Source organism: Monodon monoceros, unplaced genomic scaffold, assembly GCF_005190385.1.
Source record: "Monodon monoceros isolate NGI ecotype Baffin Bay Population unplaced genomic scaffold, NGI_Narwhal_1 Super_Scaffold_3, whole genome shotgun sequence".
Taxonomy (NCBI): Eukaryota; Metazoa; Chordata; class Mammalia; order Artiodactyla; family Monodontidae; genus Monodon; species Monodon monoceros.
Genome location: NW_021703780.1, coordinates 51,620,390 through 51,634,632, shown reverse-complemented (window position 1 = coordinate 51,634,632; position 14,243 = coordinate 51,620,390). Strand labels below are relative to the sequence as shown.

At 47.2% G+C, this 14,243-nt stretch overlaps 1 protein-coding gene across 1 annotated transcript in view; it reads left to right on the top strand.

Moving 5' to 3' along the window:
- GLB1 (galactosidase beta 1) overlaps positions 1-14,243 on the top strand; it is a 90,191-nt gene that overhangs the window by 15,186 nt on the left and 60,762 nt on the right. The window contains exons 2-6 of the mRNA XM_029241988.1: positions 3,216-3,385; positions 5,720-5,870; positions 6,408-6,468; positions 7,964-8,058; positions 12,910-13,090. Of these exons, the coding sequence (XP_029097821.1) occupies positions 3,216-3,385; positions 5,720-5,870; positions 6,408-6,468; positions 7,964-8,058; positions 12,910-13,090 (658 nt within the window). The remainder of the gene's footprint in view (positions 1-3,215; positions 3,386-5,719; positions 5,871-6,407; positions 6,469-7,963; positions 8,059-12,909; positions 13,091-14,243) is intronic.

Here is a 14,243-nt window from a genome sequence, read left to right as displayed (position 1 = left end):
CAGACCAAATGCCAGAGGCTGTGCTGACTGTCCCACAGCTGCCACTGGGGCTACCACTTGGTTAAACAAGTGGTCCACCGCCATCCAGCACGATCTGTTTTTGGCAGGGGCTCCCCGGTGATCTGAATGGGGATGTGATGAGGATGTCCACTGAGTCTTTGTGGTAGAGGCACCAGTGTCTGCAATTCCAGGAGAACTGTGGGCTTGTTCAGAATTATCTTGGGTGGAGGTGGGCAGTGGGCAGTTCCAGGACATCTGGTTGGCCCTTCCCTTCATAGTGGCTGTTACTCATGGGGAGGCTTCTGGGGGCTGTTAAGTAGAACCATCCCAGTTTGCACTCAGAACCAGGGACATCGCCATAGGGTAGGTCCTCTGACTAGTGAGAAGGACGTGGGCCCTTTCCCGTGGCAACAAGGTGGGGATGGTGGCATTCGGGAGCCCTGGTATATACATACCACTCCAGACTGCATCCAACAGTCCTGATGAGGTCTGGGGGTGCACTTTCCTTAGGACACAGGTGTCCTAAGTCCCACTGGGGAAGGAATATTTATTGTGTGTACTTAGGGTGGCATCACAGGGCCCTTCCTCACTGGGATCCATCCAATCCTTCCTTCCATCAACGGTTTGTTGTAGAACCACCTCAGAGCTGGGAACCAGATGAAGGAGTCATGATTTTCCACTGCAGGGGCTGACCTCAGCCTTTTGCTCACGAGTGATTGATTTTTTTCTTGCGAGACACATCAATCAACACCCTCACTGGTTGGCCAACCATCTCACCCTCTAGGAATGCTGCAGTTTCTGAGCCCTTGCCTGAAGTCACCTCTGTCAACACGCCCCAGCTGCCACTCTGGCCTAGCTGGTTGTGGTGGTGATTATGTCCATCTGCATCTGGTGGTTAAGTGGTACCTCTTTGGTTATGCCAGGATCTCATCACCCTCGAAGACACGAGGGAGCATCTTCTGTCACCCCCTGCCCACAGAGCACAGCCCGCAGGGGACTTCTGGAGGACACCAGGACCCTTCTCACTGCTGTGTTCCTTACTGAAGGGTGTGTTCTCTGGACAGTTCTGGGGAGTATAGTCAGATGTTGGGGTGTCTGGTCACCGTTTTTACTTTCTTACTTCTTGGAGCCATCTCATACCTTCCTCAGGATTCCATGGCAGTCTGGGCACCTCCACCTCATTTCCTGTAAGTCAATATCATGTCCAAGTTCTAAGGAACTGGGTTCCAACAGCACAGGGACTGGGTTGGGCACCTTTACCAAGATGACAGCTCACACATGGGAGAACGCACCATGTCCATACACTCCCCTCTATCTGCCTTGTGTTCTACCCCCTCAAGATCCCCTCCCAGTGTCCCCCCTCCCCCTCCCCAATTAAGTCCTGGCCTTATCTTTCTGGCAGGAGATGTAGGTCTCTTTAAACATTGCCATGGAAGCCTCTGGCATTCACAGAATGCCCTGAGTGGGTGGCTGATTTGAGCCTGTCAACCGGTCTCTTTCTTCAAAGCTTCCAATCTGTTAGTAAAAACCAGCCAACCTCACAATCCTTATAATTACCAGCACCCACCCCTCAGCTCCATTCCACGGGTAGAGCTAATGCAGATGCCCACTCCCAGCCCTGCACAGGTGAGGGCCTTATCGTGTGTGTTTGCATACCATGGGCCGTCGCCACCCACTTAGCACCAGCTGTAAGGTTCTTCCTGCTGTTTGACGCACAGGAAATTAGAAATCCAGGTATTGACTCACATCCTGAGGATCTGCTGTTTAGGACAGTTCTGGTACCAAGTGTCTTAATTTGGGTTCCTCTAGAAGTAAAACATGAAACCAAGGCTGGAGTGCAGGTGATCTGGGAAGCAGCCCAAGAGGGACAGATTCTCACTCTGGGCAACACGACCGTGATTCTGCCAAGGTCTCCTGGAGAGCAGACGGAACGTCTCCCGAATTGCCTGCCTAAAAGAGGAGGGTGGGGCTTCCCTGGTGGCGCAGTGGTTGAGAGTCCGCCTGCCGATGCAGGGGACACGGGTTCGTGCCCCGGTCCGGGAGAATCCCACATGCCGCGGAGCGGCTGCGGCTGGATCCGTGAACCATGGCGCTGAGCCTGCGCGTCCGGAGCCTGTGCTCCGCAACGGGAGAGGCGACAACAGTGAGAGGCCCGCGTACCGCAAAAAAAAAAAAAAAAAAAAGCATCTTGATTAGTTGCTAATAGAAATACATCTTACATCTCAACGCCACAGAGACATACAACCATATGCAACTCTATATATGTATATATAACAAAATTTCATAAAATGACACTTGTTTTCATAGAGAACAGACCTGTGGTTGCCAAGGGGGAGGGGGTTGGGAGAGGGATGGAGTGGGAGTTTGGGATTAGCAGATGCAAACTATTATATATAGAATGGATAAACAACAAGGTCCTACTGTGTAACACAGGGAACTATATTCAATATCCTGTGTAAACCATAATGGAAAAGAATATGAAAAAGAATGTATATATGTGTATAACAATCACTTTTCTGTACAGCAGAAATTAAGACAACATTGTAAATCGACTATACTTCAATAAAACAAATTTTTAAAAAAACACTTGTCTTTACTATGTGCAATACACTGATATTTCTATTCTCTTTCATTAAAAAAAGTGCCAATCATCACCAAATTGAGTTCACAACCTACAAATTGGGTTGCACGTATTGCCTTAGAGTTCATTTAGTCTGGCATCCTGCATACTTATGGATGAAGAGATGCAGGGTTAGAGAGGGATGCTCAGTCATTGTGGGACTCAGCGCAGCACCTAGGATAAGGCTTCAGGGCTTCGGACTTCTGATCTGTTGCTTTCAGCACAACGACATTCCTGTTGAGGGACAACCAGAGCTCCGGCAGGTCACAGCCATGGGATCCAGGGTATGTGTGTGTGTGTTCCAGCCCCAGCACACTGAGCTTCGCCACACCTTGCGAAGAGTCCCCTGCAGCAGGGTTTTCTCTTTGGACATGTAAATTCTGCAGCTCACCCACTGATTGTCACATTGGTGCCGGCGTCTGGAATCCTGCACGTGGCTCCTCCATGCCCTGACTTAGCAGTGGTTTGCTTTATAGCCCAGAATCAAGAACGTACACAAACTAAGAGGGTAGGGAGTCAGTTGCCACTGTTGAAGCGTCTGCTTCTGAGATGCGGAGGGTGGAAGTTCTCATGTGGTTCCGTCCTTGCTCTGTAGAACGCCTCCCAGAGGACTTTCGAGATCGATTACGGCCACAACTGCTTCCTCAAGGATGGCCAGCCCTTCCGCTACATCTCGGGAAGCATTCACTATTTCCGCGTGCCCCGTTTCTACTGGAAGGATCGGCTGCTGAAGATGAAGATGGCTGGACTGAATGCCATCCAGACGTAAGTAGGAGGGCACTGGGCTCTCACCTGGGCCTGGACACCCACCCCTGGAGGGAGGGTCCAGCTGCATCTCTCGGTGCAGCTGTTTCATTGCTCAGAACGGGGAATAGCATGGTCTGGGGTCCCGGGAGAGGCTAGTCATGGGCTTGAGTGTCCCTTCTTTAGACAATTAACTACTTCTTCCAACCTTGAACTTTGTCACCAGAAATCATAAAATGGATATCAGCTTGAAAGGGCAAAGGGAAGTAACAATGGTTGAGCGTTTACTGTGTGCAGGGCACGTTACATGGATGATGCCATTTCTCCAAGGTCACCCTTCTTGTTTGCAGCTGGCGAAACTGAAATTTGCCCAGGCACATGTGTTTGGACAGAGGTTCTGCTGAGATTTGAAGATAAGGGTGTTGGTAGGCAACCATAGCTCCTCTCAGCTCCTAGAGGGATATGCCTGGTTGGGTAGATTCCTGAAACCTAGTTTGTCTTTGTGGTTCTGCTGGGGTGATTCCATGGCCCAAGGTTACAGAATTTTACCCCAAAACTATCTCTCCTTATCTCTTCTGCTGTTGTAAAGTGACTAATTGAGAAGGAAGTTGGGGTGGCTGGCCACTTTGGTTTCTGCATTGCTGATGTGGATTGCTGATAACTCTTCAAAGATAAAGGGTGAGAAAACCCAGCGGCAGATTCCTGGGACAGATGGTTAGGAAGAATCCCACTTGTTTTTCTGGTTCTAGGGCCACTGGGACATGTCTGTAGTTTCAACACTAAGTTCTGGGAGACCAAGACTGTTCCAGGGAACCCTGAAACCATGGGATTGTGGAAAAAAAACACAAGCCAGGGGTCATCAAAGACACCTTTGTGATGGCAGCGGGTGGCTTCATATTTAAAGTTGTGTCCCAGGGCTTCCCTGGTGGCGCAGTGGTTAAGAATCCACCTGCCAATGCAGAGGATATAGGTTCGAGCCCTGGTGTGGGAAGATCCCACATGCCGCGGAGCAACTAAGCCTATGCGTCACAACTACTGAGCCTGCGCTCCAGAGCCCACGAGCCACAACTAGTGAAGCCTGCACGCCTAGAGCCCGTGCTCCGCAACAAGAGAAGCCACCGCAAGCAGAAGCCCGTGCACCACAACGAAGAGTAGCCCCCACTCGCTGCAACTAGAGAAAGCCCGCACGCAGCAATGAAGACCCAACGCAGCCAAAAATTTAATTTAAAAAAATAAACTTTTAAAAATAAATAAATAAATAAGCTTGTGTCCCATGCTGCAGGCAGCCCGAGGAGCTGGTTGGAATTTTATTTTTTATAAATTTATTTATTTATTTTTGGCTGCATTGGGTCTTCATTGGTGCACACAGGCTTTCTCTAGTTGTGGTGAGCGGGGGCTACTCTTCCTTGTGATGTGCGGGCTCCTTCTCATTGCGGTGGCTTCTCTTGTTGTGGAGCATGGGCTTTAGGCATGCGGGCTTCAGTAGTTGTGGCATGCGGGCTCAGTAATTGTGGCACGCAAGCTCTAGAGCGCAGGCTCAGTAGTTGTGGCGCCTGGGCTTAGTTGCTCTGTGGCATGTGGGATCTTCCCGGACCAGGGCTTGAACCCGTGTCCCCTGCATTGGCAGGCGGATTCTTAACCACTGCACCACCAGGGAAGTCCCAGGATTTTTGTTATTTTACCTCCTTCGGGCTATTCCTGACAAAATCTTTTGTTAGGAGGACACAGGGCTTGGAGGTTTTCCCATTTTTATTGAAAAATATTTTTCAAAAAATAAGTATGGGGCTTCCCTGGTGGCGCAGTGGTTGGCAGTCTGCCTGCCGATGCGGGGGACGCAGGTTCGTGCCCCGGTCTGGGAGGATCCCGCGTGCCGCGGGGTGGCTGGGCCCATGGGCCGTGGCCGCTGAGCCTGCGCGTCCGGAGCCTGTGCTCCGCGATGGGAGAGGGCACGGCAGTGAGAGGCCCGCGTACCGCAAAAAATAAATAAATAAAATAAGTATGCCTCTTATTACTTTAGCACAGATATTTTCATTTTTCCTTAGCCCTTACATAGGCATAAGTAATTTTTCCATAGCAGTAATTTGTGTCCATGAACTCTGTCTTTTTTTTTAAGTCAAGCATTAAATAGGAATGGGCGTTCTTTGAGGGTCATACACTTAAAAGTGTTCCCCACAAGTTTGATTCTCTTGGTAGCTGCTGTGAAAACTCAAAAGAAGGCTTCTTTTCTGCGAGTCTGCCTTAGGAAGATGTCTGTGTGTCCTGCGGGTTTATAGTTCTGCAGACTGTTCAGAAATTCATGTAGGACACCTGGATTTTTGAGCTATTTCCAGGAAGGGGCTGTGTGTGTCTTGGCAGGTACGTGGCCTGGAACTTCCATGAGCCCCAGCCAGGACAGTACGAGTTCACAGGGGACCACGACGTGGAGCATTTTATTCAGCTGGCACATGAGCTGGGACTGCTGGTCATCCTGAGGCCTGGACCTTACATCTGTGCGGAGTGGGACATGGTGAGTGCGGCTAGACCTGCCCTGCCTGCCTGGTGTGCGGTCAGGCAGGGATCTGGAGGCAAGTGAACTAAAGCAGCGTTGGTAAGTCTCTAATTCCAGGTAACACAGGCCTGTGACTGAGCAAACCCAGTTGTCTTTTACCTTGAGCAGTGCCCAGGCAGAGAGGAGCAGGGAGGGGTCACAAGGCGTGGGTCCTCCTCTTGGTGGTCACGTACAGAAGTCAGTTTCCTCATCTGTAAAAAGAAGTTCATGGTGTGGCCTCTGTCTGCCTCACAGGGTTGTTGTGAGGTTAAGTGGAGGAATCTGTAGAAAAGGCTTTGATTCTCAAAACATTGCATTCATGCACAGTGATCTTATTTTTATTATGTTTACAATTTCTAATTGCCCTGAAAGTTACAACCCAGAAAGCCCAGCTCAAATACCCCTTCTCCATGACATTTTTCTTCTTTCCCCTCACTGCTAGTAGTAATTTCTGTCTCCCCTAAGACCTTATCATGGCCTCTTCTTCCTTTTTTTTTTTTTTTTTTCCTCTCCTAGGGAGGATTACCTGCTTGGCTACTAGAGAAAGAATCTATTGTTCTCCGTTCTTGTGATCCAGGTAAGTTGTTACAGATGTCGTAAGAGAATTTAAGAAAGCTTAGATAATTTATATGAAAAGAGTCAGGTATTTCAAAGGCTGGGGTACTCCTGGGCGAATGCTTCTGAAAGTTTGGCGAAAGTGTGAGTGTTCATCATGCTCCTCCAGATACTGAATGTTTTAGGAAAGAAGGATTATTTGAACAACTTGACCAGGTCTTGCTGATACCCTGGTAACTCTCTGAGTTGGCACTGGGCCCTGTTTGCGGTTCACTGGCTGATTTTAATGCTTTCTCTGCCTCTGTTCTTAGAGTACGACATGGCTGGTGCTGACTCCCAGCTAATCAGAATGGCAGATGTAGCTTCTGCGGTGGTGTCACTGGATTTCTCAGTAGCTGCGGTGTCTTCAGTTCCTTCGTCTACTTTTACAGAGTTAGATAACTAAATGATAGATAAAATGATAGGTTTTTTTCTTGTCTAGCTGTAAACCCTGATCGATCTGCAGGTCCCATTTAGCTGCTATTCTTTTTTTTTTTTTTTTTTAATTTTTATTGGAGTATAGTTGATTTACAATGTTGTGTTACTTTCTGCTGTACAGCAAAGTGAATCAGCTATACATATACATATCTCAACTCTTTTTTAGATTCATTTCCCATATAGGTCATTACAGAGAATTGAGTAGAGTTCTTAGCTGCATTTCTGTCTTCTGAAGGCTTCAGTTTCTCTTGGTGATGAAGCTGGTCATAAGAGCAGCTAACGCTGATTAAATTTGCTGTGTAAAAGGCTAGTATATTATGTTCTATATGCATTTCCTTCTTAGTGTACTACCCTCACATTTTATGCTCTTAGTATATTAGTGTTTTTCCACATTTTATCTCAGTTAATCCTTACAGCAACTTTATGACCTATGTACTCTGTTATCCCCACTTGACAATGTAAATGTATAATTGATTAGAACTTAATTTTTAAAAACTCAACTGTGACAGAGAGGACACATCACTCAGTCATTCAACAAACATTGGTGGATGCCTCCTGTGCTGCAGGCTTTTTGTCCTAATGGCAGGGGCAGATACCAGGCATACTGGTCCTTGTCCTCTCAGAGCTCCACTGAGGAGACAACTCTCGGCAGGACAACTTTTTTTTTTTTGGGGGGTGGGGGTATGCGGGCCTCTCACTGTTGTGGCCTCTCCCATTGCGGAGCACAGGCTCCGGATGCGCAGGCTCAGCGGCCATGGCTCACAGGCCCAGCCGCTCCGCGGCATGCAGGATCTTCCCGGACCGGGGCACGAACCCGTGTCCCCTGCATCGGCAGGCGGACTCTCAACCACTGCGCCACCAGGGAAGCCCAGCAGGACAACTTTTAGCAGACTTTTAGTGCATGTAGCGCCCCCCATTTCAGAAAGTGGTTGTTAAATCCAGTCTGTTCAGTCTCTGCTGCCAGCCCCAGGGTAAGAGGCTGTGTTGTGTCTCTTTGTAGAAAAAGGCGTGTGATGGTGTTAAACCTGGTTGTCTTCCAGATTACCTTGCAGCTGTGGACAAGTGGTTGGGAATCCTTCTGCCCAAGATGAGGCCCCTCCTCTATCAGAACGGAGGGCCGATTATAACAGTGCAGGTAACTGCAGAGAGGAGCCTGGCCGGGTCAGGGGAGGTTTCCATCCATCCACATTATATATGGGAACGAAGCAGACATGAACCTCATATGTCTATTTCTTTCTCTTTTTTTTTCTTTTTAATTTTTAAAATTGAAGTATAGTTGATTTGCTATGTTGTGTTAGTTTCAGGTGTACAGCAAAGTGATTCAGTCATATACATATATATGTATATATATTCTCTTCCAGATTCTTTTCCGCTCTAAGTTATTACAAGATATTGAATATAGTTCCCTGTGCTATACAGTAGGTCCTTGCTGTTTATCTTCATATGTCTATTTCTTTAAGAGGCAATGCCACAGATGGTGCTTTGATTTAAATTGCATTCTGGGGAGGCATTACCATTTTTGAATGCTTGCTGTGTGAGACTCTGCTGGATACCCTACAAATGCTATTCAGTTATTCCAACCACCATCTTCCAAGAGGTTAAGTGACTTGGCCAAGGTCACGCAGCTGGCAAATGTTGCAGCCTGGCTCCTCCCCGGTGCCACGTTGCCTTCTGGCCACAGGGATGCAGCATGGACTGACCCACTTTGGCGTCTGCACTGCCTAGGCCGTCAGTTTCCATGGGTGTGGAAAGAGGATGCAGTGAACTGGGGCCACTGTGTTTTCTCTCCCACTTGCTGCCCTCACTTTCCTTCTTCCATGTGTTTTTCACTTTGCAGTGACTGGTAGATTGTGAGGTATATCACGTGGCAAGAATTTTTCAAGTGAAAAATAGGTACACTTGACCTGCGATGATTTTTGATGTTTGTAAAAATACTTCGGTAAAACAAAACCATGTCTGTTGGTCATTTACCAAGGGTGCTCTGATTGCAAAGAATACGTTATGTAAAACTGGCTGCATCCCGGACCAGCAAGGGGGTGCGTGCGGTGCTCCCTAGGGGAGCGTGGGCCAGATTTCCTTCTTGTGAACAGCACTGTGGAGTGTTTGTAGGGACGGTCATTGTGGGGAGGGAGCCTGGCCATTTCCATGCCCTTCAGATATGAGAGGGCTGGGCTGGCCAGGGTGCCCTGCGTGGTGGAGAGAGGCCAGGCTGCTACTCCCAGAGGGGTGTACTGATAGCACTCACTGCCCCTCACCTGTCCTGAGTCTGTACCAGTTAAGCTTACAGGAGCCCATTTTCCTGTATGAAGATTTCAAGGCTGAAACTGGGTGTATCTGCATAGCTGGGTCTTCTTCCTTTCTCTTGATCTCAGGTTTTCCTCAATTTCCCTTGCTTTTTAGTCTCTGCTTCTGCCGAAATCACTTTCAATTTATGCTGATGGCTTTTCTGTACCTTTTGGTTATTGAAATGCACCACAATGTCAGCAAATATGAACTGTGCAAGGGAGAGCAATGTTGACTGTCTTGGGGGGAATTTCCTCCTGTGTCCATCCCTGGCAACCTCAGATGACTTGAACTTGACCGTGGATCCTGCCGGAGGACTCAGCTTCCTTCCTCTCCCTTCCCCCCGTCACATCTCCACCTGCTAAAATCCCACCTAATCCTTTTGCCCCTTGATAATTACGAGTGGAGGCCTTCCACCCACAAATTTGCTTCATCCAATTTGTGAGGTACTCATCATGAGGGATTAGCCCTGTTTATACCTGCTGTTTTGGAAGAGGAACAACTGAAAACGTCTGCAGTGTTTTGTTGCTTTATCAAGGAGCTTACAGGGTGAGATAATTATTCTAGAACAAAGACCTGCAACCTGCAAACCTGGCCCTCTGCCTGTTTTTGTAAATAAAGGCCACTGGCACATGACCGTGCCCGACCATTTATATATTGTCTGGGGCTGCTTGTGAACCACAATAGCATAGTTCAGTAGTTGAGACAGAGACATATGGCCAAAAAGCTCCAAATATTTACTCTCTGGCCCTTTATAGAAAAAGTTGGCAAACTCCTACTCTAGAAAAATCAGCTTTCCTCTGAGGCTAACTGCAACTTCGTCTATGAGTCTCAAGCCCTTTTCTGTGTGTTTCTCCTCTTACCTCCCCCGCCTCCACACACACCTCTGCTTTCCTCTCGTTGGCAATGATAGAGAACTTGACTGTACGCTTTATTGCCAGCTTTCTGAGCACTTACCAGGTGCCAGGTATTGTGCAAAAGCCCTATTCATGTATTGGCTCAGTGAATCCTCATACAACCCAGTGAGGTAGGTACACTCACCTCTTACAGACAAAGAGACATTTTACGGGTGGAGCCACCTGGATAAGAAGAGGCAGAGCTGAGGTTTGCACAGGGACTCTTGGGCCTCTGATGCCTGTGACCGCAGCACAAGGCTGTCTTGCGAATGTTGAGCTTTTCTCTTTCTCTAGAAACCTAACCAAATTAGGTATATGCATTTATTACAATCCTGTTTAAACTACAGTCCTGTATTTTATCTTAATACAATGATGATAATGGATAAATAAGATTTGAAAGAGTAAGTGAAAATCAATGACATTGGCTTGGGGCGTGGCCAGAAAAGAACGAGAGGTGCAGAGGCTCTGGGCCCTCTTAGTTGCTAAAGCCGACCCTTAAATTTAGCTCTGAACTTCTTGGCAGCCAGATGATGAAGGAAGACACAGCCATTTAAGTAGCTCTTAATTAAAGAGGAGAAAAAAGAAAATGAGGGGGACAGTACCTTGCCAGTATGTGCAAAGCTTTTCTTAAGATTTATTTCCATTATTTCCAAAGGGACTTCTGAGGCACTAATCAGAGTATCAGAATCAGTCATCCAAGGGGAGTTTCCTGCTCTGTGTGAGTGGCAAACACCTTCGATTGCAGGATGGCTTCATGACCTGTGAAGCCCTTGATACTGGCCTACCACTACCTGTTTTGCTTCTTTTTTTTTTTAATTTAATTTATTATCATTATTTTTTTGGCTGCACCTCGCGGCATACGGGATCCTAGTTCCCCGACCAGGGATGGAACCCGCGTCCCCTGCACCGGAAGCGCAGTCTTAATCCCTGCACCTCCAGGGAAGTCCTTGTTTTGCTTCTTTTTTAAATTATTTATTTATTTATGGCTGCATTGGGTCTTTGTTGCTGCACGTGGGCTTTGTCTCGTTGCGGCGAGCAGGGGCTACCCTTCGTTGCAGAGCATAGGCTCTAGGCGCACAGGCTTCAGTAGTTGTGGCTCGCGGGTTCTAGAGCACAGGCTTCAGTAGTTGTGGCGCACGGGCTTAGTTGCTCCGCGACATGTGGGATCTTCCCGGACCAGGGCTTGAACCCGTGTCCCCTGCATTGGCGGGCAGATCCTTAACCACTGCGCCACCAGGGAAGGCCTGTTTTGCTTCTTGAACCCATAACGTGAAAGTATAGTCAGAGGGATTCTCGCTGAGAAAACCATCGTGCGTTAAACCATTGGGAGGAGGTGCTTTGCAGATGGTGGTGGTGGTGTCTAGTTCTTCTACATCCCTCCCTACCCCCTTCCCACTCCCTGACTCTGCCCATAGGCTTCACGGAGCTACTAGCAATTTTGCCAACAGCATACTCCTTGCAGGAATACTCTCTACCTCTTCCGCTTCCCTACCCAGCGAGTGCCTTTCTGTCTAGAGCTGCCTCGGGCAATCCCTCCGGGGAAGCTTCCTTAACCATCTCTTCCAACCACCCTCAGACTGGGCACCTCTTTTCTGGAGGCTCACAGTTTCTTATGCTCCTGTTCAAAGGCCACGTATCCCTAGGATCACAAAAATTTTGTTTCGCGTTGTGTGCAGGTAGAAATTGTTATGTGTGGGAAATTTTTAAATTTTTGTGAAATTGTGAAGTATACCACACACACATTAATGTGCAGTAATGAAGCGTTATGATGGGAGCAGCCACAGAGTGACCACCCAAGATGGAAAATGGTACGTGGCCAGGACCCTGGAAGCTTCCCAGGTGTCCTTCTTAATCACACCCCACTTCTTCTCACTGTTCTGACTTTCGTAGCCATCAGCTTCTTGCTTTTCTTTACACTTTTACCAATTATGTGCACACCAAGACTTGATAGTTTGGTTTTGACTATTCAGGAAATTGTTTTCTATTCGGGAAATTGTATCGTGTGTATTTTTCAGTGTCATGCTTCTTTCACCAACCTCTATACCTCTAAGATTCTTTGGTGTATTGGATTTTCTGGTGGATCTGGTGTATAGGAAATAAATGAAGGTCATTCATTTTATTGCTTTAGAGCAATGTTGCTTAGCCTTTTTTTCATTGTTGCCCATTAAAGATCCTCTCTAGACATATTTTTCTAATTGCCCCCCATGAAATTTTAATACCTGAGATATACTGTATAATTGTACATATATCTATACTTTATATGAAAAATAAGGTGTTTTTTTTTTTAATCCTATAAAAATCAGCTCCCACCTCTTTGGGGATGCTCTCCACCTCGTTGAGAATGGACACTTCAGAGCAGGGGTTGCCACCCTCAGCACTATTGTCATTGTACCCAGTAATTCTTTGTTGTGGAGGCTGACGATGCAGGATCTCTAGCAACATCCTTTGGCCTCTACACACTGAATTAACAGATGATTTTTCTTCATTTTTTAATACTTCTGCCATGGAAAGGTATTATTTATGTAATGTTTAAAGTATCGGTTGTGTATTAAAGGGGACAATATCACTACAATCTGAAAACTAACACATTGGTTGTTTTCCTTATTTCTGGGAGGTATTAGAAGGTAGGTTTTTATGCTGAGTTGCTTTTTGGAAAATGAGTTTTGAGGACTGAGTGTAGGAGATATTTGGGGATATTACTAAGCCTTGTCATCTCAGAGATGCGCAGGTAGTTTCTCTAAACAAAAGCTTGCCTTCGGACGTTGGAGTCTCCTGATTTCTTTCCCCTCCTCTTTTTAAATTTGCAGGTTGAAAATGAATATGGCAGCTACTATACCTGTGATTACGACTACCTGCGTTTCCTGCAGAAGCGTTTCCACTACCACCTGGGTGAGGACGTGCTTCTGTTCACCACGGACGGGGCGCATGAGAGCTTCCTGCATTGCGGGGCACTGCAGGGGCTCTATGCCACCGTGGACTTCGGAGCAGGTTGGTGTCTACAGTCACAGAAACCCAGCTCACCAGGCAGGTTTGGGCTTTTTACTCCATCGGTCATTCTAAGCAGCTGTTGTTCAAGTGGCAAGGGCATATCGAGTGAGATTTCCCAGACTTTCCTGTATCTGGTAACTGGTAAAATAGAACACCTGATAATGCACCCCTCCATTGCAGAGATCATTTTATGTCAGCTGAGCTGGCCCTTAGGTCAGGAGCTCCATTTCCAGCCCTGGCGGAGCTGGCTGCAGCCTGGAGTCCTGTTCTCTTAGGGGCTGCCTGCCAGGAGCAGTTCCAGGTTGAGGAGTTCCACCTTTCAGGCTCTGTCTGGGATGTGCTGCTCTTCCCTGCTCCCCCTGTCCCCCGAGTCATGGCTGGATGCTCGGGCTGGGTCATGGCCATCGTGAACTCTGAGGCCAGTCCTGGGTTTCGGGGAACTTACCTGGTACTTCCGTTTTCTTTCTACATAAACTCATAAGGCTGGGAACTGTGATGGGCCGGAGGTGGTTTGGCAAATGCTACAAAAAATCGTCTTCCTGATGCATTAGTGCTGTGTAAGCTGCTGAGGTTCCACACATGAAAGGAGGGCTGGGATGCTTCGGGCTGTAATGACATTAAGAAATCTTCATGTAGGTTGAGAGCAGCTTTCATAAAAGGCATGGCAGCTAAATGCAGTTGTGATCCTGGACTTTTTTTTTCCGTGTTTTTTTTTTTCCTTTGTTGTTGTTACGAAGGACATTATTGAGACAATTGAAATCTTTGAATAAAGCCTTTAGATTACTGTTTTTTATCATTGTATTCTGTTTATTTAAAGAATGCCCTTGCCCTTAGGGGATACACACTGAAGTATCTAGGGGTAAGGGGCCATTCTGTCTGCAAATTATTCTCAAATGGCTCAGAAAAAAATATGTATATTCATATAGAGAGGGAAAACCTGATGAATGTGGTAAAATGTTAACAATTGGGGAACCTGGGTGAAGGGAAGATGAGTTCTTTGTACTATTCTCACAGCTTTTCTGTAAGTTTGAAATTATTTCACAATGAAAAGTTACTGCCCCGCCCAAAAAGACCAGCTCTTCAAGTAGCATAAGGATCCCGCTGTTCTCCCATCTGAGGGATGAGACGCATATCCAGCGTTGCCTTCTCTTGA